Below are 27,203 nucleotides of genomic sequence, written 5' to 3' on the forward strand. Positions count from 1 at the left end.
ACGAGGGAGACGCAATACTTTGACAGTGGCATTACATGAGTACTGGTAACCAGGGTGATCAGGCTAACTTAGCTAAGCCGGCTAAAACATCTATGAACATGCTATAGCTAAGCTAAGTGGTGCACTGCCAAAGGTGGAACTCAAGTACTAAAATTATTGTTCCACACGTTAAAGTAAGTAGATTATTCAACTATTTTACAATAATTGTTTGGCTCACAGATCATACCCAACTGAGGAGTCGCGCACCGAACCAAACCTCTTTGAGATGTATACATGAACCGTTACACCCTTAGTAAATATCGTCTGTACATCAAGCGTAAAGCAGTGAGAATAAACTCTCACATCTCAACAAATAGCCTCAATTTCAATTAATATGACCATTAAAGTTCAGAGGCGAGGCCGACGGATGCATTCAGAGCCGCTGGGAGCAAAGAGCCAGTTCACTCTGAAACACATCACACACACTTACTACAACTCTTGACACGCACAACCCATCGCATCAAGACGTCTCTCTCTTTCAGCATTAGAAGCAGACAACACGACAGCACACTCAAGGATTACTGCGAGAGGATCCAAGCTGATGGGGCCGCCGGCATAATTGTGATAAATGACGGCCTCTCGTCAGAGTGCCGCTCTGTGAAGCAAAGAGCATGCTTTTTCTGGCTTGAATGTGTGTGTGGGGGGGCTTCCATTCACTTCACCAGTCCCAGCTTCAGAAAAACATAAAAAACATGCAATTTTCTGAGACTGCAAAATTGGGGTTGATTGACTTTTAATACGGGGGAAGTTTTGCAAGTATGAGGCAGTTATTTGTCCCTAAGGCCTCTTGGCTTTGAATCATTTGCACTGATTCCTCTTGCTTTTTTCCTTTATGTGGATGACAGGCTGTCAATAATGCTCGTATGTAATAGCCAATGAACTGTCAACACTGTGCGAGTATGAAACACTTTATTAGGTTGCACTCTGTCCTGGTCGTGGAACTGACAACAGCTGTGGAATAACGTGACAGTATACACATGGCGTATGTCCAAGTTTCACACGGTACACATAACGTGTGCACCTCAGAGGCTGGTAGCTCCATGGGGAAACAAGGCACTTGACTGTACTGTACATCCTCTACACCTGCTGCTCTAACCCATAATCTCATGACGCCCACATATTGCAGCACCCACCGATTGATAACTTTGTGGATGAAAGGCTTCATCCATTATTCAAATGGAGTGAGTGAGTAAAAAAGTTCCACCTAAAGTGGAAAAAAGACATTTGAGGGCTCGACAGGACAGTTTTTTTTCTCTTCTTCTTGAAAATGACTGACAGAGACTTTGAGACAGTTACAGACAATTGAAGACGGCAAAACATGAATTTTAAATGAGTTTAAAGGGATTACTTACATTGGTATTCTGTCATTGTAAACAGTATAGTAAAATAGACTTATAGTTTTTGTTAGAACAGGATTGAGATGATGCAAAATGCTTATTGCCAATCTTTATAGTATAGGTTCACAATTTTGAAGTCTTTTTTTTGAAACAGCCAGGTGCCAATATGAACATTGAAGCAGGTTTTGCTTGCTATAATTTCTCCTCAACCATTAGAAAAACTACTTACAAATGGGGCCAAAATCCAAAGTCCTCATTTTGAGCAAAAAGTTTATCAGAATTTAATAGAAACTTCAGCAATCTGAGTTGGTCAAATAAAATGTATGTCTTTCACAGTCTCTTCGCATCACATTCCCTCTTTGTGTCTCCTTCGACAGCGTTTCCCTGTTGAGCTGCAGTGGAAATATAATAACAAAAGAAAGGACTCTGGCACTAAAAGGACTGTTGCGTTAAAATATAGCTACTTGATTTGACTAATTTGGATGGGTTCATCTGAAGCTTCATATTAGCTTCAGATGAACTTTTGAAAATTCATTTTTGCCCAAAAGGAGAATTTTGTCCCCATCACTTACATTGAAGTTGCATCATGAAGGGATCTTTGAATGGTCAGTATAAAAAGGAGGAATGAGTACAGAGAGAAAAACATGTCAGTGTTCAATCTAGACATGTGACTATTATTTTACACAGAGGTGAAAAATTGTGAACCTGTCCTTTAAGCCCTACCATTGAAAGATCTTATTTATACAAACACAAACAGTTGGCTTCTTGAGTTATGCACATTTTGTTGTGGTAAATCTCTATTGGATAGAAACATCAACAGCAAAAGTGAAACTGAAGTGTATGTGTATGGTCAGCATACATATTTTAAAAGCAGACTAAATAAACTTAATATCCAGTTCTTTATTTATATTAAATAACATTTCTGTCATATCTGAAAAGGAGTTTGATGCGTGGTCTAGGGTTGGCCGATTATCAGGCTCATGAGTCTGCAGGTTTTCACTCTAACCATACACCACAATGACTGATTCCTCGGATTAACATTTTCTGACAGGCAAATAAGTGATATCAGCCAATGTTGCCTTTGGTTAGAATGAATATCTCGAATGAAAAGACCAGACTCTGCACTGAAATACTGGGGCACAGTGAAATGTGTGGGTTTTATTGGTAGATGGCTTATGAATCATGGGTCTAGGGTACTCAAGGAAAAAAATAAATCATCTCTCCTCTACATTTTATGAAACCTTTCTTCTTTAAAGTTCCCTGTAAAGTGACTAAAGGTCGTCCTTGAAATTTTCAATATTTAAAGTCAGGAGAATGTAAGGAAGAAAATGTACTGTTACTCAGATTTGAGAAAAAAGTGAACCAAAGCACTGTTCCTTATCCCTACACAGATACTGTACATGGAGCGGTGTCCGATAAGCAGCAAGCAATCAGAACTTTAAAAAAAAAAACTCAAGATGATGTGTGAAGGACAGAATTCAACAAATATGTGGCAGTTAGAGCAATTGTGCCAAGATTTAACAAGGAAATTAACACTACTAGACTTCAAAATACATTTCTGGAATATTCTTAACATTCTGAAAGATGTGTTCAGTGTCCAATTCAAAAAAACACACACCCCCAAATCACAGCAATGCATTCAGAGTTATTCGTAGCACAACAAAATGTGCAGAAAGCCAAGCTTGCCAAATGCATTTCCACATCACTGCATTATACCCATCACTGATATCTGCTTGGATGTGATACTGGCTTGGCATGTCCGTGTTTTGAGTGTGTGTGCATGTGTTTGTGCATGCTTGCTTGGTCAGAGTTTGTGAAACTCTCTAGAGTTCATGGGAGATGAAAGAGGGTCCTAAGGGCGTCTCTGTGGGCTCCAGGCTGACGTGGGAGAGAGTATGGCTTTGGGAGCGAGACAGTGTGTGATAGTGCGAGGGAGGAGCTTTGCCCTGAGCCTGGCCCTCTCCCTGCTCTGAGCTCTGGCTTGGCACGGTTGAGTCTGCTGGTTCTGCTCCAGCCACGGCCCCAGATCCCCCAGCACTGCGCTCCTGCTTGTGTCTTTCCCAGGCTGAGCTCAGCTTCACAGCCAGAGCCAGTAGGTTCTTCCCCAGGAACACAGTGGAGACTCTAGGGTCCCTGTACCACAGCATGCCTGTGCCCCTCAGGGCCAGGGTGAAGATGTTGATGGTGATCAAGCTGAGCCAAGGATACAAAGCCTCTTTACGGGGCCCCCTCTGCCCTGGAAGTCCGGTGGCCCCCAGCTCTGTGAGGGCAACACACGGCAGCAGCAGCAGGAGGGCGTAGCAGTAAAAGAAGACCAGGCCCTCAGCCCAAATGGGAAGCTTCTGCTCAGCGGTGCCCGCTGTTGCCACTGTGCCGCCTCCTTGGGCTTCCCACAGCCCCGCCTGCAGGTCCAGCACATCCAGCAGGTCCACCACCACCCACAGGAGCCGGCCTCGTACCTCCTGCTTCCTACGCTGCGGCGTCATGTGGTCAGCTCCTGTCAGGATCAGAAACAGGGAAGGCAGGCAGATGGACAGCAGCAGCGTCAGGGTTTTCCTGGCCAGCGGGTCGGGTGGCCGACGCTCCTGCCTGTAGTTATGACAGACGAAGAAGAGCTTGAGCTGGAGCAGGGACAGGAACAGGAACCAGAGCGCGTTGGCAAAGCCGCGACGTGGCGACCGCGCCTCTGACACCACCCCAGCTGACACGAAACGCAGCGCGAGAAGGAAGCCCACGTCTCCTAGCAACACTGCCGCACACTGCCACGCACTGGGTCCGGGGATGCCACGAGCCCCCAGCATGCTCTGCTCCAGCAGGTAGAGGTCCACCACTGCCATCGTGCTCACCGTGACCAGGGTTGATACGCACACCTGGGGCGTGGGCACCATGCCTGAAAGAGACATGCACACATGCACAGTGAGAAATCTGTTGCTGTTCGACAGAATTCAAACTCTGCTCACATCGCTCCTCACACTGCCATCTGTCCCCAAATAGCAGATACATTTGAGGGTAAAGAACATATTTTTTTCTTTTTTACAGCATTAATTCAAAACCAAATGTAAAATAGTTTAATGCTTGTTGTCATGGTTAAAGACATTTGGTGCCTAGTAAGCAGTGAGTGCCCTTCATCTTTGGCCAGAGTTACATCTACCCTGGTTGCTCAAGCTGAGAAGCCTGTTAAATTGGGTTTTTTACTCTGCGGCTCTTAGAATTAAATAGTCTTCATTTTCCATAAAGGTCCTAACATTCCTTTCTGATTCTGAGATATTCCCACACTCTCTGCTATTACTTTTTTCTGTTTATTGTTGTTGTTTCTGGGGGGGGGTTTGTACTCACCTTATCTATTATTAATTAATTGCGCTGAGGCGCAGCTAGGTGCCCTGTCAAAGCCTTTTCTTTGCCTCTATAGTGTGCTATGTTTATTCTCATACTGTGCTGCAGTCTTTAATCATCGCAAATTCCCCTCTCATTGCAGATGAATATTGATAACTTGCTATTTGTTCAGAGATGTATTTGACTCGTGTCTTTGTGTACACACTGTGTATGTTTGGGTGAGTGCATGCAGGCAGTGCTAATTTTGTTGCAGCTCATATCTCAGTGGCGGACAGTATAAACCTCAGTATTGATCTCAGCGTGAGAAATGATCATTGAGTTTACAGTGTAATCGAACCAACGTCTCTTTGTCGTATTTAGCTGAAAAGCGCAGCACACACCACTGTTATCTGCTCAGCACCCACCCGGGGGTGTCAACACCTCAACTAGATCGATAACATTATAATACAAAATCATTGCCAGCTCAAATGTGTCGTAATGGCAACAGTTGAGCGTGATTGAGCAAGAGATTGTCAGCATGATTGCAGGCTCTGAGAAAAGTCTGCCAGTGAAAAATGTGTATTGATATGTTTCCGATGGAAGACACATCACTTCCCTCACTGGTAGACTAACAGGAGCTATGCCATCTCCTCAGTGCTGTCTGAATCATTCAAAAGGGCTGAGGAACTCCACTGGGTAAAAAAGGGGTTTGAGAAAGTGTGTGTGTGTGTGTGTTCGTGTGAGAGAGAGAGGGAGATGGAGAGAGGGGGAGAATGAGTGTAAGACTGCAAGTGAAAGATTAATAGGCCCTTTGGCTTTCTACATGCTTAATAAAGTGTTACTGCATGATGGTAATAGTTCATAAATAAGCTCAAGGGGAGAGTGGGTGAAAGTGATGAAGAGGAAAAGACTCAAATGTGGATACAAAGTGACTTCCACCCACTTACATGAAGATATGCATTTCATGAGCCTGCTTGGCCTGGATGAATCCAAATGTATTCAACACTGGCGATATTGAAATATCACAAGCATTAGAGGTTTGCACTGAAATAGATGAATCAAAGAGATGAGGAAAGCAATGATCTAAACTGATTAATCCGCTCGGAGGCATGGTGGGAGGACAGCCGTGGATCATGCCAGCATTCGTAATATCTGATTGTCTATGAAGCCTTTTGTCTCCCTGCACACTGCAACTTGATCAGCATTCCATCAAAATGAAATGAATTCAATGAGCCACAGATTGAGAGGATATTGGAATTTAAATGTAGTTTTTTTTTCTCGGGGTAACAAACCGGATTGAGAAGTTTACAACCACTGTTGCAGCTTGGGCCCCCCCCCCCCCCCCCCCTTTCTCGAGGTCGTGCCTCTTTTAAGTTATTCCACCTGCACCTTAAATTTCACCCTGGAAGTCTTCCTGTCAGCTTGTGTTTGTGTTTTGACTCCCCTGTCATCGCGGTGTAATTTATTCTGTTCTGAGTGAGACACCAGGATGGTAGCACCGTGTGTCCACTCAGCTTATCAATAATGACCAAATTCATCATTCCCCCTGTCTGGGAAGTGACACCGCTAGTGACAAGGTGAGGCAACCTATTTCGCTATAAGCATGAGCGATGGCATGTGATAGTGTGCAGGTGAAATATGTGTGTCCGTCTTTGAACGTGTCTTCTCTTTTTGCATTGAAAATCCTTTTTTTTTTGTTTCATCCACTGTGACACTAGTGCACGTGGAGGGGGGAGCCATGTGCACTAGCATCTAAGTAATCATCCAAAAGGGGGGGGGGGGCACTTGCATTTGTTCTCTAGAATAAATATGGGGTGATTTCCAGGTGGACCAAATCCGTGTAGAGCAAAGATGAATTTGTCTACACCCACAGTTTATCTCCACACAGACAGCTCCAGATTCTATCAAAGACCTCACCTCTTAAACAAGATCCTTCACAAGTTATCACAGGTGGCACCCAGTCACCAAGGACACCAGGATAACACCTATGCCATTAAACTAAGTAATTAACAGAGAAGCAGGCAGTGCAATCCCTGATAATGCATTGCCGAATAAATCCTCTCTCCAGACCTAAATCCACATGACTAAAACATCTGTTGATTTATCAGGTAGTAGCCCAAGTGTTGCCGGAGGCGAGAGTTTTTTTCCCCCCCTTGAAATTTGGTTATCATCAGCTGCCCAGCATGCAGTGCTGTTTTGCGACGTCTTGCATCTTCCGGCAATTTTAACAGTCTTTATTAAGCTGTTTCTCTGCAACACCTGTTTCATAACTGGCCTATTAACAGCAGGTAGTGTAGGTTTAATCGTGCATGGCTGGTAGTAAAAGTGAAGCTTTAGTTACCCAAACCATTCGTCTTGCACTCGGGCTCGATCCTCCAGGCTCGATTTACAGCGCTCTCTCTTTTTTTTGTCAAGTAGAAGCGCTGTCGATAAAGTCTCTTTTATCGCCGCTGATGAGCAGGGCTGGGTGATAAAGTCTTATTGTTCCAGTCCGGGTGTTAGAGTACAGTCAGGCTCCATGAGAAGGCTTCTTTAGGCTGCCACTGCCACGCCGAGCAGACCCGAGTTTGTATGGAACAAAAATAAAACCGGCTCTGACTTATGAGGATTTGCTCCTGTGTGCAGATCTCGCATGGCAGATATCTCCGTCCCTCGGCTGGCTGGCTGGCTGGCCTGATGGCTCCGCGGGTATTGCAGGGGCTCGATCTGGATCTGAATCTGTCACTTCCCGCAGTGTCCGGGTCTGCAGTTTGTCGGTTTATCTTTTAACACAGCAGCGGGGCAGGGAGTCGTGCAGAGCTGCTGCCGCTGCTGCTGCTCGGTCGGGCTCCGGCTGTGAGGAGCAGCTGCGAAGTCGGTCAGAAGTGGAGCAGAAGAAAAGAAGACGACGCGAAATGCTTCAAGTGGAGCCCGCAGACCAAGAAGATGGCTCATGAGAGAGGAGGCAGAGCCGTGCAACAGCGAGAGGAGACCGAGGGGAAACTCACTCACTCTCTGGCGCCCAGTCCGACTTTGGCAATGGTGTTAATTTGTAAGCAGGTTACGTGCTCCAGTACAGACCTCCCACCCTCCTCACTCTCTCCTCCTCCATCAGCTGTGGAAGTTTAGGTGGAAGATGCTATGAATATTTGAGAGCACCCAGTTACAGTATACTCATTGGTTATGGTAATCATGATGATTCCTCTTGCAGAAGATTAGTTGCATTGTTTGGGAGCAGGCTTGATACCTTTAGGCTATTTATTCATTAGTCATTCATTATTTATGTGTGCAGCTCATGGTAATGCATGGCTCCAGAAAAGGGAGGGAAAAAAAGCAATTCACAATCAGAACTCAGATGACACATGCCGTAACCGAAACGGAGCAAAGGAGAAGAAACTCTTAGTTTGCCGGCCCCTTACCCAAAACATAAATAAACAATAAAAATAGATGTTTTGTCAATTACTTCGCTTGGATTAAGAGCAAAGGAAGTGGAGCGAAAGATGCTTGTAGTCTGTAGACACATTCAGAGCTCAGAAGGCAGATGTTACAACTTTAATTAGTCCTCCTTCTGTCTACTTAGTGTCTTAGTCACACAAGGAAATCATCCCTCTGTTGTAGATTAACTCATTACAGCCGGCTTACCGCATACTTAAACAGAAGGATTGGGAATTTCTGAGACAGATCTCGTCAAAAATAAATCATTTTTGGAAACTGTTTGAAAGAGGGGCTGACTGCTTTACCCTGTTCAAGAATTTAATTTTGGTTTCTTTGTGAGGAGCAGGAGTAGATGCGTTTTTTTTAATGAATTTCATACGGTAGCATCACCTTGTCCACAAGGTCCTGCTCCTTCAAGTGTATCTGTAGGGTTTCCCGTCTGTGGCTTTTGCAAAGGCTCGACTCCCTTTATTCTGTGGCTCTCAGTGTGCCGGGTTCATTTTAGAGTGAGAGGTTTAATCAGACTGGTGAGAAAGGGGATGAAGAGTCATCTTTCTTGTCAGATTCAGCTATGCGCTCCGCTGACTTCCAAGAGAAGAGAGATTTTCCATTTTCCTCACTTCAGCGTGGGGCTTTTTTTTGTTCTTCATCACTTGTTTCCTCATGTTTATCCCATTCTATCCTCCTTCCTGCTTCTATCTCCTCTTCTTTCTTTCTTTTTTTTGTTCCCTGTGGGTGTGGTTGAAGGTCACTCTGCACATTGGCTCACATTCAGGATGGAGGAGGAAGGGGGGGCAAGGCAGGAAAAATGGACAGCGAGAATAGCAGAGGAGGGCGAGGGGCAGCCAGTCGGGCAAGCTGTCCACGGTATTGTGCAGTCATCAGTTTTTTGCTTCGGACATGATTGGGGAAGTTTGGAAGGACACTTTGGGTTACAGAAAGTCTAAGAATGCTAAAGGCGTCAACAGTGCACCATGCTCCAAGGCTGACCTCCACAAACACGGCTAACATGGAGGATTCAATCGCTTAACCTTCCTCCTCTCCGTCCGTGCTCTCTGTGTCATCTCGGAGTCTGAGCCATGAATTAAACACCACCTTTAGTAGGCGAAATGTACCATCATCCCTCTGACTCTATTACAAACTTACTCAGCAAAGCTTGGTTAAAATATTGCTAACAGTTGATGTTGCAGAGTATGTTGTTTCCAGGCTGCTCCAACCACTGGCTCTCTTTCTTTGTCTGTCCTCCACTTGTCAGCGAATAGTGTGATTCTTCAGTCGTCTCCAGCGTGGAGCCTCAGCTGCCTGCAGTTCAGGCTCCTGTGTTTCTGCTGCAGCCTCCACACGTGATTAATCATGTGAAGTGGCGAAAAGCACAACACTGTCAAGACTCTGAGGGGGACCTAATGGAGTTGAAAATCGAATGTTTTGTCGTGATGCAATCCATTTTGTTCCTCTGTCACCTGCTCACTTTCACCATGCCCTCAAACAGGACATTTTCTTTTCGGGCCAGGTACAGACAAACCATGAAGACTGTGTCTATTTTAAGCAAACTCCCAGACAGCAGAAACTGTGTTGAGAAGTTTTGGCTTGTTTTTGTCGTTCTGAAGATGAGTGGTTCGCTCCGTCAGTTCTGCACTCATGCCTGTTTGAGCAGCACTCCTCAGTTCTTTTATTCAGGGCTGTGTATTGGCCTCAGCACAATTCACTGGAGCCTGGGGGTGAAAATCGTTTTCATTTTCCACTTTTAAGACTAATCCAGTCATTCCAGAGTGGAAAATCAAGTAAAATGCACGTCCAGCGTGAACTCAATTTATTCTGTGCTCTTTGCTGTGTGCGGTAGTGCCTAAACTGACCCGCTGTTCAGCTTTTCCGGCGGTGGGCACTCTCAGTTACCCCTTTCAAGGGCTGGCGGGCTGTAGCTGAGGGCGTTCAACATGAAACCTAATCAGCTGTATGACGCCACAATAAGGCTGAATGTGATAAAATGCCAACACGGGAGCAGATTAAATGAACAAGGTAATGAAGGTAATGAATGAGAGTGTTTCACACTGAAGAGTTTAATTAACCTCGCCTCCCACCACTCTCTCTCCACTGTAACACCTTCGTCGCCGCATCACAGCCCTCCTTCGTGTCAACCGCCCGGGGCAATCTATCCAGTGGCCTTGTGTGCCAGGGGCAATTAATCCTGCCTCCTGCCCCAAGGCCTTATCCTTACGTCTTTGTCCTTTATCTCCATGTTTGCCACGCTTCCATAAGCACAACACTTCTCTTGACCTACTCTCCCTCCATCTATTCCTCTCTCTCCACCTCCTCCTCCTTATTTTCTCTTTCTTTTTTTCCCCCTTTTCTCTCAGATGCAGAGACACCTGCGGCCACACACAACGAATACTTCCTCACCGTCAGCAGTCCCTGGCAGCTAAAATATGCACACATACCCACTCTTCAGCTGATAGTCTTGTCAGATTGAAACAAGATTGAAATGAGGCTGAAGTATTCATACATAAACATACACACACACTCGCCCATATTCATGAGGACCTCCTGTGGCCCTCACTTTACTTCTCTCCCGTCATTCACCTCGGTCAAACAGACCTCCTTCTCATTGTTCAAATATTGACCACGATCATTGCCCGCATTCTGACAACTTTAATACACCTCAGCTGTCTCTCTCTCGCTCTTTCCCATTCTTGTCGCTCCTCTCCTCCCATCAAGTTTCCTCCCCTCCACACACACACGCACGCACACACACACACACACGCCACACCAGTGCTACATCTTGTTAAAAAGGGTTACTGAAGCTGAAAAGCCAATCACATTAACACGGAGGGAGTGTCAAAAAAGACTGCAGAGAATATGGTGGAAGGGTCAAATCAAATGGACATTTCTCAGATTTTAATTGCAAATGCCTAATTGCTCCCATAATTATGAGTAATAAGACTCTGCTGCGCTGATCTTGAATGGATCATATAGCAATTACTCACCACTGTCGCTGCTGGTTTTTGACGGCGAGCAATATCTTCGTAGATTAGCGTTTAATCCTGGTGCCCAGGATCTCAGAAGTCTTTGAAGATGTGCGGCTGAATGTCCTCGTCCACAAGCAGTGTGGAAGGCCCCGCCTGGGGTGATGGGCTGCAGCCATTTTATACTGGAGAGCGCCCGGCTCTAATCAGTCATGGTGAAGGAGAGAGGATTTATCCAGCAGCTCGGACTCGAGGATGATTAGATGCTCAGATCCAGTGAGCAGGGTTAGCGATTTGGCCGGGGCATGAATGTTACTGTTCCACTCCTCCTCTCTCTGATAAATGTCATGGGAAGTTGGAGGAACCAACCTTGAACCTTGCTTTCATGGCACGCCAGCCCTCCACCACATTTAAGGACTCTGATTGCAATTACCAACATGGTCCAATCGCTGTTATTACTGCAGTTAAACTATTAAATAGCCAGAGGCCAAAATAAAACTTGCTCACACTGTCATCTTCAGAAGTTGAGATGCCTGAACTCTTGTGGAACAGCTTAATTAAAATATGATTACCTGTCTCTGGTGCTTATTTAATTGTGTGTAGAGCTTAGGGCAAACTGTGTGCCGTCCCCAAGTGGGCTGTGTCTCCTCCTCAGGCTAGTCTTTCTCTTATTTGCCACTCTTTAGTCTTTTTTCATTGTTTGTTTAAGCCCTATTAGCAGCAAAGGACTGTCTGGTCAGGGAGGCCCTGTGAAGTCTTTGCCTCTGTCTATCTTTAGCAGAGTCGCTCCTCTGTCTGCATAATGTCTCGCTGTCCGTGCTTAAGCACATTTTATAAGCATCAGGCATTATCTCTGCCTGGTCAGGAAGGCCCTTTCAATATATTGTTTGGCATGAAAGGGCCGTCTGAGTCGGTGGGAGAGATCATTATCCGACATGGGCTGAACAGAAGGAAAGGAACGGGAATTGAATGTGTGAGACAGAGCCCGAGGGTTTGCTTTGACTCATGACCAACATCACAGCCTTTATATTAATCCATATTTAATTAGACTTTCTTTCAGCGCTCCCTCCCTGCTTGTTTACCCTTGCTGTGTTGTTTTATGGGAAGTGGTGGGAGGGAAGGCCATGGGTAGAAGGTAGTGAGGTTGACATGGGATTACTATTAATAAGCACGAGAGAGGAGGGAAGAGGTAGAGCCTAGTGAGGGCTCCAGGGACGTAGCTGCGTTTCATTTCATTAGTAGGATATTGTAATTCAAATTGCACCCATCAGCTCTGAAACAATAACCTGCGTCGACTTGTATGACGTGCCGAAATTTCAATCTGTTTGTTGTTATTGTGTCAGCGGACGCACATCTCCAGTGAGTAATGAGTCGCATTTCAGACACTAATGAAGTGGTGGTGTTGTGCAGATCCAGCGACTGATTAGCATTCATCAGGTGCTTTTGAGGCCTTTAGTGGAAATGTTCAGAGAACTTTATGCTCCGTTAAGTTCAAATAAATGTCTTCCCCGTTCTGTCATCGGAGAACGTCTCAGGATGACTGACTCTTCATCAGATCCATTATTTGAATCAGAGGGCTGTGCTCTGCTCAGTGTGCTCCGTCGTGGAGCAATAGAAGCTCATGAGTCCATTAAAATGTGTATAAAAGCTCTTTTTTTCATTCCCTCATTTCAGAAATGAACATTTCAATCAGTGTGTTGCCTTCGGGAAGGATGGCGGGTGAAGGTCAGTGTAAATTTCAGCAGTAATAATTAGATTCTTTATTAGTCTTTGCCACTGAATTCATCTCCAAAGAGGAATGGTGCAAAGGAGCAGTGTTGGCCGGGTGTTGACTTAATGTCACCCATCCATTTTGCTTTCGCTCTGGTTGGCCTCGCAGGAGCTGGAAAATGGGAGGCTCATTCATCACTGGGTTTCTCTGGCTCTGGGCACAAACATGCATTCAGTCATAGCTCGAGTGACAGACACACACAAACACTTTTGTCTGGAACAACAGAAAACTGCACTCACACAGATGCATTTCAGTGTGAATATAACAAGAAAAACTAACATGAAGTATAAAAATATCTCCACCCAAATGTTATGGCACATAAGCACACTCCTGCTAGTCACACTAACATCCCGTCAGACGCCCATTCCCCGAGCCGTTCATGTGTGCAAATATAGTCAGATCTCTCTGAAGCTCTATGATTGATTGACTGACAGCTGCCCAGGCATCTGTATTCTGACAGCACGGTGTGACACGAGTGACGTTCAGTTGAAATGTTTGCGAGCTCAGACTCCTCATACATTTTAAATAAATCCATGCTTCATTTTTTCCGTGTTTATTTTCTCTTTTCCCATCTAGAGAGGAATCCCCATTGGACAATTCTGCAAGGACTTCAATGAGAAAACGAAGGAGCTGAAGGAGGGCATTCCGCTCACAGTCAAGATCAACGTGAAGGTGCGTCTGCGTTTGTGTGGGTCTCTCTAACCCATTCATGACCTTTCACACTTAGTACCCCTCTCTCCCACTACTGTGGTTAATTCCACCAGCTGCATAACATTACCAGAGCACTTCCATTATTCATACTCTACCATTAAAGTAAGCCTTTCCATTTGTATTCATTAATGAAGCAATACCCAGAGGAACTAAGAGTCAAGAAGCATTAAGTGTATTCCAGAGATGTGAATTACCCATTACTTTGGCTTTTTTTAACACAACCACAAATTGTTTGACTACCCCACCACCACCAGTTTGTGCGTTGTCTCAAATCAGGAGTTGTATCCTTTGAGCTGAATAAATGTGTGTTGTAATGAGGTTTGTGATGTAAGGAGTGGAAGTCTAATCCTGTAAAAAGCATGAATTTATTTTGACATGCAATATCCAGCAACAGCTCTGCCATCACATCACGGGGCCTCGCTGCTGCCGATCAGTGCCATCTGCTGGTGGTTTGCAGTGTAGCGCTTGTTCTGTTCACACTGTACTCTAAATACTTTGTATGTGATGTTTAATGTGGGCGTGCAACATGTTCCTGCATCTGAGATGGCTGTTTCTGTTTCTTATGCCTTTCACCTCCGCCTCATCAGTAGCTTTTAGCGCCTCTCACAACGCCTCTCATCTCACTGTGAAGAAACAGCTCAACATTTAGAGAAATACACTTGCTGAGATTGAGATGAAAAGATCAATACCACTGCCATGTCTGTGATTAACTATGGGGCTGAAGCCGGGAGGTGATTAGCTTATCTTAGCATAAAGAATGGACGCTAGAGGGGAAAACAGCCCGCCTGGCTCTCTCCAAAGTTAAAAAATACATCTTCCAACACATCTGAAGCTCACTAATTAACATCATTGTTTCAACAAGATTGTATCTTGTTGTGTAATCCATACTAAAACAGTAATATTTCATACTGAGCAGAGCTGCAGGCTTCAGTCACCTGAGTTATATGTATGAAATTAACAAAAGTCTGTCTTCATCTGGTGATGATCTGTGAAGGAGACGAGGAAATAAAGAAACTGCCTTGTTCTTGTGTTGCAGTGTATAACTAGTAACAGAGCCATGTTTAGCAGGACTTTCTAAAAGTCAAAGTGAAACGGCATTTTGAGAGTATCTAACTTCCATATCGTGATGTATTTCCGAGTGACACAGGTTAGACAGTTGATACATAACATTGGGAGGAATTTGATTTGAACATTGAAAGTAGATGCATCATAATGACTCTTAGCTCTGTGCCCCTAAAAGTTGAAGATTGATTGATGGGTGGATGTCATGATATTGGTTGAAATTGGCTGGTTCAAGCCTATGCACACTTCATACTTTGTTTTACAGGAAGAAAACATGATTGGACTTTGATATAAGAATACAAAGAAATAGACTTTGTTGTATTTTTTTTATCACATTTTGTTAAATGCACAGTATGACAGGGGATGTGATCTAAAAGGCTTTCAAAGGCATTTTTTAATTTAATCTCGATCTTAATATAACCTATAACCCCACAAGCTATTGTAGTCAGTTAATGATAGTAGTAGTCAGTTAACTCTTGCCTTGACAGGAACACTTGGTTACTACTGTAGGTAGCAAGCTAGTTAGCCGGATATGCTAACATTTGCAGCTGGAGTTAAAGGTTTTGGAAAGACAAAAAACGTAAGTGCAGCCAGCTAGATTATTTTAATGAACAGTGTCACTCTTACTAAAGCCTAATGCACACCGGTTCTATCCTAACATGCCAGATGGTTTGTTACACAGAACCATTTGAGAAACTGTTTGGAAAGGATGTGCACTTTCAGAAATTACTTGGCAGGTGATTGAATGAACCATCCGTCTATCATCGTCTTACCTGGCCAGACAGCTGGATTTGAAAATCACAAAAATCGTGCATTGGTCTGAACCAGAGTTGGTTCAGAAGAAAGCTTGTTGTCTTGTTGACAGACCTTGTCTTGTTACTGATGCTAAGCTAATCAGATAATCACTATTGTTGAGGAATTAACTGAACAGCCGGTAAAGGTCCAGTCACATTACACGTCCATCCTGCAAATGTTCCGGTGAAGCACGACCGAATTCAAGCGTACGCTCCCTGTGTCAGTGCGATGTCCAGTCGACTTTGATTAGGCAGATGTGCTCATTCGGCCGATGGAGCCATACCTGAACTGTGTTTGGAAATGTATGTTCCATTGCCATTTTTATTACATTATGACACTACAAAACATAGCTTTGCTGTCACACACTGTTTACTGTTATCATCAATATTTATAAATTTATGTGAATAAGCGTATTTCCCAAAATACCAAACTGTTAATTTCATATATTCTCCAATAATTGTTTTTCAGTGTCAGTTTTTCTTTCTCATTTTGCCTGTCAGAAAAAGGCTGATGCACTAAATGTGTTTGATCTTCTAAACAGAAGGAGAAAAACAACAGCTACTCATTGGACCTTTACAACCAAAAGCTTTTCATAGATAGAGAAAAAATTCTGTTGCCTTGTCGAAAGGTCACCTCTGTTAGATAACGTGACTCTGATGACAAATCACCTGCGCTGTAGTCCCTTCTGAGCTCAGCCTGCAGTTTATTTCCATGGTTTTTTGTTTGTTTTTCATGTGATAGGAAACAGATGATCCAAAGAAAACCTTCTTCAGATGATTTATTGATTGGATCGATATGTCAGATTTTAGTTAATAAAGGTGTTTGGCCAGAGAATGAATCTAAATTAAATAAAAGGGTCAGAATAAGTCGGCAAGGCTGAAGAGATTATTTTTTATTTGGCCCTGAGGGGAGGATGGAGAGGGCGAGGGAATGAGGCTGGAGAGCAGATGTGCAGCAGCACACAGCTGAACACACAGAAGTTGGACAAAATAATGTGAACACTTAACGTGAATGGTTTCGTCAAAATACAGTTAAAATATTTTCTAATGTGTTCATATTATTTGGTCGGTCTTCTTTAAAGTGACAAATTGAAAAACTATTATCCACCTCTGCATTTCCCTCCGCTCTGTAAGCATTGTAGCATATGACAGCTCTTTGTTTTAGTTTTCCAGCTGGCAAATTTACTGTTTTTATTCATTCAACGTCTGATAAACATCTTTTTGAACACTGCAGATAAACCAACTCTATGCTGCCCAGCACTAGCTAAACATTTCCCTCCAGAGTTTCTGGAGATCAAAGACGCAGCTAAAAGCAGAGTGCATGTAGAACTTAAATTTGCCAGGTGGCCAGAAACACGACTCCAAATGAATGCTAATGTTTATTTGTATCTGCTGTGTTCATAGACAGCTATTTGCCTCAGCGTTCACCAAAACTACATTAGCGGGTGATAGTATGTCTGTTTTGTTTTAACAGATTGTTGCACTGCCCACAAAATGATAAACAATTTTTTTGTTTAGAGTCGAGTCACAAAACTATCTAAGCTTCAATAAAACACAATGGTACAGTCACTACTACAGAAACTGACAGCCAACACTGTAAGGAATTAGGCTCGAGGTATAAAAAATTGCACTTCTTGGATCTGGGAGGGATGAAACATAAACCAGGTGCTCCTGATTTATGGGGCAGAAGAAATACTACAAGAAAAGGAAAAAAATTCTCAGAAAATTCAAGGCACACTTTTTTGTGAAAGATCCCAATGAAAAAATGGTGTAAAGCAGACACATATTGGTCTTATTCCTTTTTTTGTAATAATACTAACACTCATAACAATGTGGTGGTGCTATGACCATGAGACTGCTTTTGTTTATTCAAACAAAGAATAACTATCACAGATATTAACCACCATTATGTGCCAATGCCATTGTTTTGGTTTTTTTAGCAAAATGAGAAAAAAAAAACCTTAAATAGCTCTCAGAAATACTGAATTGATTGATGTTTCATGCTGGGAAACCTTGAGCAAAGTCAGTCCAGTCGTCTATCATTTGTAATAAATGGCCTGACTTGTTTTTGTTTTGGACATACAATATCAGGCTTTCTCTTATACTCCATCCCACTGAACCCTATGACACAACATTGGGTATTTTTTGGAAAATAATCCAACTTCATATGTCTAAATGATCAGATACAGTAACTCATCTGCAACAAGAGATTTTATTCATACAGTATAGATTTCATCCTCATTCTGTGCTGAGTATCTTATGAGTTTGGGTGCAGGCTTATAGTTATTCATTTTTGTTTTGCTGTGCACCGCCTTTTGGTTTATGTATTGTAGTCGTGCCGGCGCTTTAAGAGAGATTTTTTTTCTCCTTTTGCTCAGCTTCAGCTGTAGCATACGTGAGAACTGACAAAACAAAGAAACAAAGCAGTCACATTTCGGTTTCCACTTCTGTCCATAATAAATGGTTAATGATCGGGGGGTTGCTAAATACACTCAGCCTTCAACATTTATATCATTAAGTTGCCGTTTCTGCTTTGTTACCTTATTTTCCTTTGTTTACCTTAAACTTTTAATGTTTTACCTTTAGCTCAATCATTCCTAGTCAAATGGCTTTGTTTTGTTCGGCAATATGCAAGCTGCCCTCTGGTGGACAAAACGAGAAACAGCAAGCACAAAAACAAAATGGGTTTGCTACATCAGCAATGACTTCACTCCCTGTAGGCCTGAGTCTCTACAGACCACAAAACAAGCATGTGGGCTATTTACTGTGCCCAGTTAGTGCCCAACCACTGAGCCGCCACAGGTCAAAACATATTCCCAAGTTCCTCTCAAAAAATGTTATAAAAGTATTCAATATTTAGTCTGAGTCTGATGAAATGGCATCATGAATAATCCTAATGCCTTTACGGTGCCACCAATTAAACACAGTGCAATCTATACCTGGTGAAAAATTCAGAATTTTGTATTATAAGGGTGAGGAAAGACATCTTGTTATTTCTACCCTGGCATTTCATAATATCGTGCCAGGAACGTATAGTACTACTTATCAAAGAGTTTTGAGTAATAGCTGCTGGTGCTTCAGTGATATCCTTTGTGAGGAGACTTAGCATAGTAAAAGAAGTACAGCAGCAGCAGCTATCACAACTATCAGTTATTTCCAAGTACTCATTAAGCCGCTGTGCAGCAATTTTGGCATGATTTGCACTGTTATGAAACAGAATATTTGGTAATGCAAGCCCATCAGACATTTTGGGTAATTGCAGAACTGTAAATCTGTCCTGCCTTTCTCTCTCTTCATATGAACATCGACAAAATTCTGCCTCTTTCCCTGTTTTCTTATCCATATAAAGCGGTATCATCTGTGTTGGATAAAGAATATGTGGTAATATATTCATTCTAATTAAGCTTATCCTACCATCCAAGAAATAGGGAGATTAACCCAGCGTTCCAAGTCTGCCTTCACAACTTTTAAGAGAGGATTCATATTTAATTTGTGCAGTGCACATACATTAGGGCAGACAAATATGCCAAGACAAGATAAACCACTGAGAGACAACTTAAATTTAGTTTTTATAAGACTAGCAGTGTCCTCGTACAAGCCCAGATAAACCAAGGTGAAGGTTTATCTTATAACCTGAAAAAGAGCTAAAATACATGTATAATCTTCAGAATAGCATTTATAGATTTTTCTGGGCTTGATACAAATAAGATATCATCTGCTTATATTGCAATTTTGTAAATGCTTTTGCCCAGGTTAATACCCTCATCATCATCATGAGCAGTTATGGCTTCTGCAAGTGGTTCAATAGTCAAGGCAAACGGTAGTGGGGAGAGGGGGACAGCCTTGACTTGTTCCTCTCTCCCCTGAAGAAAATCCTGTGAGCGTACTCCATTCACAATAATCCTTGCTCATGGTGCAGGGTGCAAAAGCCAAATCCACTTAATAAACCCAAACTTGTTCAGCACTGCAAATAAGTGATTCCATTCAAACTTATTGAATGCTTTTTCAGCATTGAGAGAGATAACAATATTTTTTGTTGAGGCTACTTCAACTTGATGTATTATGTTGATTAGACCTTCCTTGCTTAAGAAAGCCTGTTTGATCTGGCTTTACGACTTTAGGAATAGTCTGCTCAATTCGGTCAACATTAATGAGGCTGACAGGCCTATAAAAGCTACTTAAATTGGATGGTATCAAAGGGATATCAGCCACTGTTAAGGTTTGAGGTTGCCTGTTTTTTTTGAAAGAGTCAACATACATTCTCATCATAAGACCAGATACTGTATATTTACCCCAAGCGTCTTGTTTCCGGTTTCAGGTGTAATTGGTAAATGGTAATTTATGTTAAAAAAGGTATCTACTTTATCCATATCTTTACAACAGGCGCTTGTATACTGTAATTTCTTAATAATCTGCATTGTACAAAAAATAATGCCCTCAAATTTCTTTTTTCTTTTGATTAAGAAGTTGATTCATCGCTGACCGTGTGGCTTCTACATGCCTGCAGAGCGCTTTAGTCGGCCTCACTTTAATTTGTGCTTCTGGGGCTTTTAATTCAAATTCAAGCTTGAGCTGAGTTGCCAGTTCCTCCCTCTTCTTTTCAGCCACAAAAGATATAATAGAATCTCTGATAAATGCTTTGGCAGCTTCCCATTCCATGGATGGGTCACCGTCACCGTCTCTATCTTTTGCTTTCTCGTAAATTGCTCGTTAAGATAAGTATAGAAAGTATCATTACTCAAGAGAGACGGATTCAGCTGCCAGTGCCTCTTGAAAGGGTCTCTGTATGGTGGAGAAAAGTTAATAAAAATAGGTGAGTGGTCGCTTTGTGTACTAGAGCCAATTGTAGGGCTCCCAGTTCTGTCCAATATGATACTAGAAGTAAGGAAATAATCAACTACAGGATTCAAGACACAGTTGTAGTCGCCTCCTAAAATAACCCAACCAAAACTAAAGTGCTTCTCAAATAAAATTTAAAAAACAGAAATGCAAACAAAGCCCTTTTCATCCTCTACAATGATTTCTATTTTGAGAGGCAGACTTTTATGTATTAATATGGCCGCACCTTTTCTTTTTGAAGAAAAAGAGAAGATAGCTACTCGACCAGACCAGCTATTTTTATAGCTTCGGGTGTTCTGAATCATTCAAGTGTGTCTCTTGAAGTAGGGAAATTTGAGTAATATCTTTTTTAACAAAGAACCTCTTTATGCTTTATATACAACCTTACATTAAGTGAAGTAACTTTGATTTTAATCACAATAATACAATTATATAATACAATCATTTAATCAATAATTGCTTTAGTATTAAAAAAAAGTCATTTGTGTCTCATGCAGGGTAGAATATGAAATGCATTGCAAATGGCCGTTGTGAGACACACATGTAAACTCATAATACACACACCAGCATTTAGTGACAAAAAGAGGTAAAAAAAAAATGTAACCTAGTATATGTAATACCAAGAGAAGTTTAACAAGGGGAAGCCTGAAAAAGTAGAAAAAAGGAACAAACAAAAGGCTATTCTCACCAAAAAGGGTTAAACCAATCACCAGACTTTCCCTCTCAACTCCTAATCAATTTTATGTAACTCCATCCCCTGCTACTCATTTAACTGGGATCCAATCAAGGGTTAGGCCAAATAGATCTGCCGCCTATTCACGAAATGTGCAGTCTTAAAAAATAAATAAATAACAATAGGCTAATAGCCACACTTTCACAAGTCCAAGTATCCATAAGTGTTCGTACAAGTTTTCTGACATTTTCTTTGCTCATGTAAAAGGCTGTAAGAGGGAAATATACTGCACATCATACCATTCAGCGTTCAAGTTTAGTCCGTCTTATCCAGGAGATTTTCAACATCTTTGGGGGATCTGAATTTGTGTATCTTTTCAGTCCAAGAATAGCAGGGTACTGTATGGAGAAGCATATATTCCTCTCAATCAGCTGCTTGCAAACTTCACTCTGGTAGATCTGATGAGAATATTAACTTGCTTTTATTTTAAATAAAGCTCATTCTTTGCCTTTTCTGTGGCCAAGACATTAGCTTTGTCAGTACATTTATGAAGCTTGATAACAACCACCCGAGTCTTTCAAACCTGCGTTGCACCCAGTCAATCTTAATAATGCCTCGTTTAGTCTCCATTTACAGGAACGAAGCTATGATTCAAAGTAGCGCACTGGATCATCACCCTTCATCTTCTCACTTAATCTATGAAATCTAATATTAACCCTGTGTCTGCGTCCTTCCATGTCGATTAACTTTGCATTAAGCTGTACAGTGTTCTTTTTTGCAGCTGTTGACTTGTCTTGCCTGTAATTCAGTGTTCAGATCCTCAGCATTAGAGATGCGTGTTTCTGCTCCATCTATACATTTAGAGTGACTTTCAAGGCGTTCTGTAACTTTGTGTTCTTCAATAGTTCTCACATCAGGCTGGTTGAATTAAGAGAAACCTGGAAGCTTGTATTATTACAGAAATAAAGGATTTTCAGGGGCTTAGTCACTGGATTTCTCTCAAAGTGCTTTTACAAAAGCTCAATTTTTGTGGATTTTAGGTCCAAGGTTCCTAGTTCAGTTAGGAACATACAGAAATTTGTCAGATTTTTACCTTAAAGTAAAGACCCATGACTGTGCTTTTATTCAGTAAATTATGGTTTCATTTTGTTTGAAGATCTGTGTGTAATTTCTGTCATCATCAGGAGTCATGGACAGGTTCTTGGCTACCACTGAGGACACTGCGGTAACATTTTCATACATATAATTTAAATTCTTTTTTGTCTCTGCAGCCTGACAGAACTTATGACCTGAAGATCGGCCAGCCCACAGTGTCTTACTTCCTTAAGCAAGCGGCGGGCATTGAGAAAGGGGCTGGAAAGTCAGGTGAGATGATTGTATCTGCTCTCACTCCCAATTTTCACCCACTGAGCCCATCATGTAACAGACACACACCTCTCCATCAGCTCAGTCTTGAGCTTTGCTCTGATTGATGTTATATTCATGACATGCGAGAGCACTGGAGCAGAGGAAGGAAGTGGCAACAGTGGTGCGTTAAGGAAAGAGAATTATGGATTTCCCACTTTTATGCTCTGATCTATAGTTTCTCCAGCCTCGATTCAGTCATTGACTCCTAATACCAGCCCTGCATCTTCTACAACACACCCACATACTGCTGCTTTGTCTTCTTTTGTGTCAAACTTTTCCTTGTGTGCGTTTATTGAATTTTGCATTTGCTTCATTCATACTGTACTGTCTCTTTTTTGTGTGTGTGAAGGTCACGAGACAGCGGGGATGGTTTCAGTGAGAACGGTGTATGAAATAGCCCAGGTGAAAGCCCAGGACGATTGCTTCAAAATGAGAAATGCCTCCCTCGAGACTGTCGTCAAAAGCATCATCGGCTCGGCCCAGTCGCTGGGTATCAAGATTGTCCACGAGTAAGTCCTGCTCCTGTGCTCACGGTCATAAACACAGTAGTGTGAGAAGCTGCTGATGCAAGTAGACTGTTGGTATCATTATGCATGAAGCTCTTCAAAGGAGCAAGGACACATGGTTTCAAAAACTCATACAGTCCTGTGGTGTTGCATTTGAATGATGCTGGTTCAGTGTCATCTGTAGCACTGTTCTACCCTGAACGGCCACTAGAGGTCAGATACAATCACAAAAAGTGAGTGATTGGACACAATGTGAACAGCTGCATTATACAGTATAATTAGATTTAAATGGATACAGAAGCCCTGGAATAAAATCAACCTATGTGAAAATTAAAAACTCATTTTTGCTCTGATTATAGAAGAGAATATTAATTACTGTGATACTATGTTAATTTCCACAATACCAAAAAGTAAGGTACTGCATTGTAATATCATTTTGCAAATTATACATTTATTTGCAATATTTCCCCAACCAATGCACAGTACATTGCCAGACACAGTCATTATACAGTGCATGTATACATACATTATATACTGTATATATACACACTGTAGCACCGTACACCACCACCTCTCTGACAGTGTCAAAGAAAACTGAAAATGAATAATTATTGTAATAGTAGAATTTCTAAATGTATCTAAATTTATATTAATATGTATGGTCCGAATTTTAGTTGTTGTGTCTAATGTGATTAGCTGCTTTGATACCTTTGTTTGTATGTTTGACTGTTAAGTATGTAATGCAGATGTAACCGATTGCATCATATTATATTTATTGTTTTGCACGCCCCTCCTCTTATACATAAATAAATATACATAAATATAAACACTGACATTAACAAGCAGTCCAGAACAACAACACCAAGAACTGCAACTGAACTGTCTTAAAAATGTATTTGAACAATCCAATAAAAGCAAAAAGTGCAAAAAAAACAAATATTACTTTACAAATATAAGAATCAGCAGCTATCTAACATGGTGTCAACTAAGGTTTTACATTATGTTTCACAGGGGTTATACGTCTTGTGTATTACATTGCAGTTTATATTATATTGTATTATATTTTATTACAGCTGTAACATCCCCCTGCTTACACTCTGTGAACTTACAGATCCAACTGTGTTTACGCTCACACTTTTACTATTTATCATTGGTGATGTTCAGTTATTTTTTCCCCTGAACTGCTATAGTTTAGTATTCGAGCAGAACCACACTCCCTCAACCTGCTCCTTCAGTTCATACTTCAGTTAATCATATTGTACTTTCCCCAGAATCCCTCTCTCCACATTACTTAAAAGTTAACACATGTTGCAGCTTCAGTGCATTATGATTTATTGAGAGTACTGTTAGTGGAGAAATTGGAATCTCTGCCTCTTTTACAATGAATTTGTCCCTGGATAGTTGTTGAACACTGCCGCACCGCGGTGAGTCCAGAAAGAAACTATTGCTCTTTGATTCTGGGAGACTGATGCCAAAAAATGATGTTTAAATTTCAACTTTCAGACAGCTACAGCTGAAGGATTTTCTGCTGTCAAGTTGAAATTTCTGCTATAAATATCATCATATCTACACAGGATCTTAGTCAATATTGAACAGCAAAATTTCCCAGGAGTGAAAATTTCAAACATTGTTAATGTGTTGTTGTTTGTTAGATTTTCCTGTAATGGTAAGTCAGACAATTTGAGTAGCTGATTATCCTGATTTTCTTTCTTTCCCATCTTCCTCTTCAGCCTCTCAGCTGATGAGTACAAAGTCTTCATGGAGCAGAGAGAAGAGAAGTTGAAAGCTGATGCAGCAGCAGCAGTAGCTGCTGCAGCGGCAGCTGCAACGGGCAAGAAAAGGTGAAGACCTGCAACGGGCAAGAAAAGGTGAAGACCTGCAAAATCCAGTACTGAACCCCTCATTCCTATTTATATTGACTTTATACGTGTACTACATTCGTAACAATACACTGTTAATGTTGTGTACGCCGGATCTAATAAACAATCCATTGGAAAAACTGTGAATTTTCCTGTCAGTCTTTGTTTTTCTGAATCAATTTGTGCTTTCAGCATTTTCAGACATTTGAATAACAATTTTACATCACACCCTGCATCTTGGCAGCAAAAACAACCACTAACATTTTGAAAATATTTATGATCCTGAGCGTTTCATTTCCACCGAGCCAAGCTAATGAAACTGTAATTTCTCTGTCTTGGAAGGATTTGTACTTTCAGCCTCTTTGATGTTGTTATCTATTATTAACACTTATTGAAGCAATTTGGCTGTTTGTCAGCTTTGGCAGATGGTTTTCTGCACATCATACATCAATCTGGAATATAAAGCATTCATCACATAGGTTAGGGCTGCGTGATAATTCAGTAGTATCACTAATGTATTTTTGGTGGAATCATAACACGTTATTCTAAAAAAAACTTCTGCTCAGATTCATGATGCCAAGCCATAATATAATTAACAGGTTATCAGTGTAACAGATCCCATACCATATTTTTAGTTCATTGTTAGGCAGGAAACAAATGGGAGAAAAAAGGATTGTCCACAAACTGGATTGTAGCTCCCAAAGTCTTGCTGAGTGAAAAAGGCAAAGTTTCAATTTCACCGGGTCTTCATGAGGGAAAAAAAAATTAGCATTGTCTTTTTCGGTCCATAAAATAGATCCAGTGAACTGACACTTTTCAACTTTGGTCTTTTGTAAGACATACAAAATATAGCTTGAGTTAGAATAATTGTGTAATTGATTACCAATGAGTCATTTATTAAGTAAAAATTACCAACCGCTTGTTGGTTATAGCTCATCAAATGTGAGAATTTGTGTTGCCATCATTTGAAATTGTATGTCGTTTGGTTTTGGACCATTGGTCAGACAAAATGATCAGTTTGGAGAGGTCAGCTTGGATTATTTTTAGCAATTTATTACATTTGAGTTAGGACAATTAGTAAATAAATTGACAGATTAATCGATAATATCAATTATGGCTGCAATTAATGATTATTTTCATTATCAATTAATCTGTCAATTATTTTCTCTTAATCCATTAGTTGTTTATTTATTAAATGCCCAAAATCCAAGCTGACATCCTTAAATGTCTTCTTTTTTTTGTCCACATATTCAGTTTACTGTCACAGAGGACAGATACCAGAAATAATTAATTAATATGATACTATATTTGTTGGAGAAGGTGGAATCAGATAATGTTGGCCTTTTTTTTCTTCAAAATGACTCAAAATGATTAATTGATTGTCAAAACAGTTGTTGACTGATGTAATAGTTGGCAGCTAATTGATTAATTGAACTATTTGTTGCAGCTCTAATATCAATAATCAACAGCAATCCTCAATGAAACACGGTTCATGTCCTGGAACAGCAAGATTATTTTATATTTGAATTTATTATTTATTTATTGAATTTTTTATATTTCATTTTCCATATCATGATACTGATACTGCTATAAAATGCTCCTGCTAATATGATGATATTAATGAGTTTAATCATATCTCCCAGCCCTACACAGACTGTACCTTCATGTACACCTCAAATAGAGCCAATTTTATCTTTATTAGATGCTGAATTTTATTTGGTCAAGCTAAGATAAAATTCAGAAGAATGTCCTTATGGCTGCCCTTTTCCTAACATGGCTTCTTACACAACAAATGCCCCTTTGTGCTGCAGTGCTTCTCTTAGCCAGCAGATAGCAGCAGTCAGCTATGTATCACTCCCTCCACTGCTCATCTTCATTCCAGCTCAGACACTGCAGCAGGGATGGAACAAAATGTTCACTTGCAGAGAAACGGTATCATTTTGAGGGTTTTGCCTCTTCAGATATGAATGATTAAATATCTGTTCTGTGGCACAGGTGATGACTATGCAATAGTTTTGGCTAAAAAGATACTATAGACCTCAGTCCATAAAACCAATATATCTTTTATCTATCATGATTGACAGAAGATGGGTTATGTGTGTGTTTTGATGTTGTTTTGATTTGGTCCAGCCCGTCCATCCTGTGGGGACAGAGTATCAATTTGTCCCACATCCCTCTTTACTGTACCTCTAATTTTAGCCTTCTCTTGCTCTTTCTTTGTCTCCTCTCTCTCTCCAGCCCTCCCCTCTCTGAGCCTTCTGAATGGAGGCTGAGAATAGATGGGAGGCTGTTTCAGTAAGAGCTCTTGAGCAGGAATGCCTATATATGGAGTCTTACACCACACTGAGTGCTGATAGAGTCGCAGGTACATGGAGTGAATGTGGGAAACAGTGATTTGTAAAGAGGTGCTGGGGGGGTCATATGCCTACTATCATGTGTGTGCGTGTGTGTGTGCATCATCATAAGTGGGAGGCTATCTTTGTGTGCCTGTGCGTGCGCATGCTCGCACGCAAAAAAAC

At 41.5% G+C, this 27,203-nt stretch overlaps 2 protein-coding genes across 2 annotated transcripts in view; one reads left to right on the top strand and one right to left on the bottom strand.

Moving 5' to 3' along the window:
* The window catches only part of mrpl11 (mitochondrial ribosomal protein L11), a 44,333-nt gene extending 19,508 nt beyond the window's left edge, over positions 1 to 24,825 (top strand). Inside the window, exons 3-6 of the mRNA XM_062425782.1 lie at positions 13,410 to 13,505; positions 22,184 to 22,277; positions 22,669 to 22,828; positions 24,556 to 24,825. Coding sequence (XP_062281766.1) covers positions 13,410 to 13,505; positions 22,184 to 22,277; positions 22,669 to 22,828; positions 24,556 to 24,670 — 465 coding nt within the window. The 3' untranslated portion in view covers positions 24,671 to 24,825. The remainder of the gene's footprint in view (positions 1 to 13,409; positions 13,506 to 22,183; positions 22,278 to 22,668; positions 22,829 to 24,555) is intronic.
* tmem265 (transmembrane protein 265) lies at positions 3,200 to 4,264 on the bottom strand. The gene has a single exon (XM_062426022.1). The coding sequence runs from the start codon at positions 4,262 to 4,264 to the stop codon at positions 3,200 to 3,202; it is 1,065 nt and encodes a 354-aa protein (XP_062282006.1).
* Positions 24,826 to 27,203: the final 2,378 nt, after the last annotated feature.

The sequence above is a fragment of the Scomber scombrus genome, chromosome 9 (assembly GCF_963691925.1).
Source record: "Scomber scombrus chromosome 9, fScoSco1.1, whole genome shotgun sequence".
In the NCBI taxonomy this organism is placed as follows: Eukaryota; Metazoa; Chordata; class Actinopteri; order Scombriformes; family Scombridae; genus Scomber; species Scomber scombrus.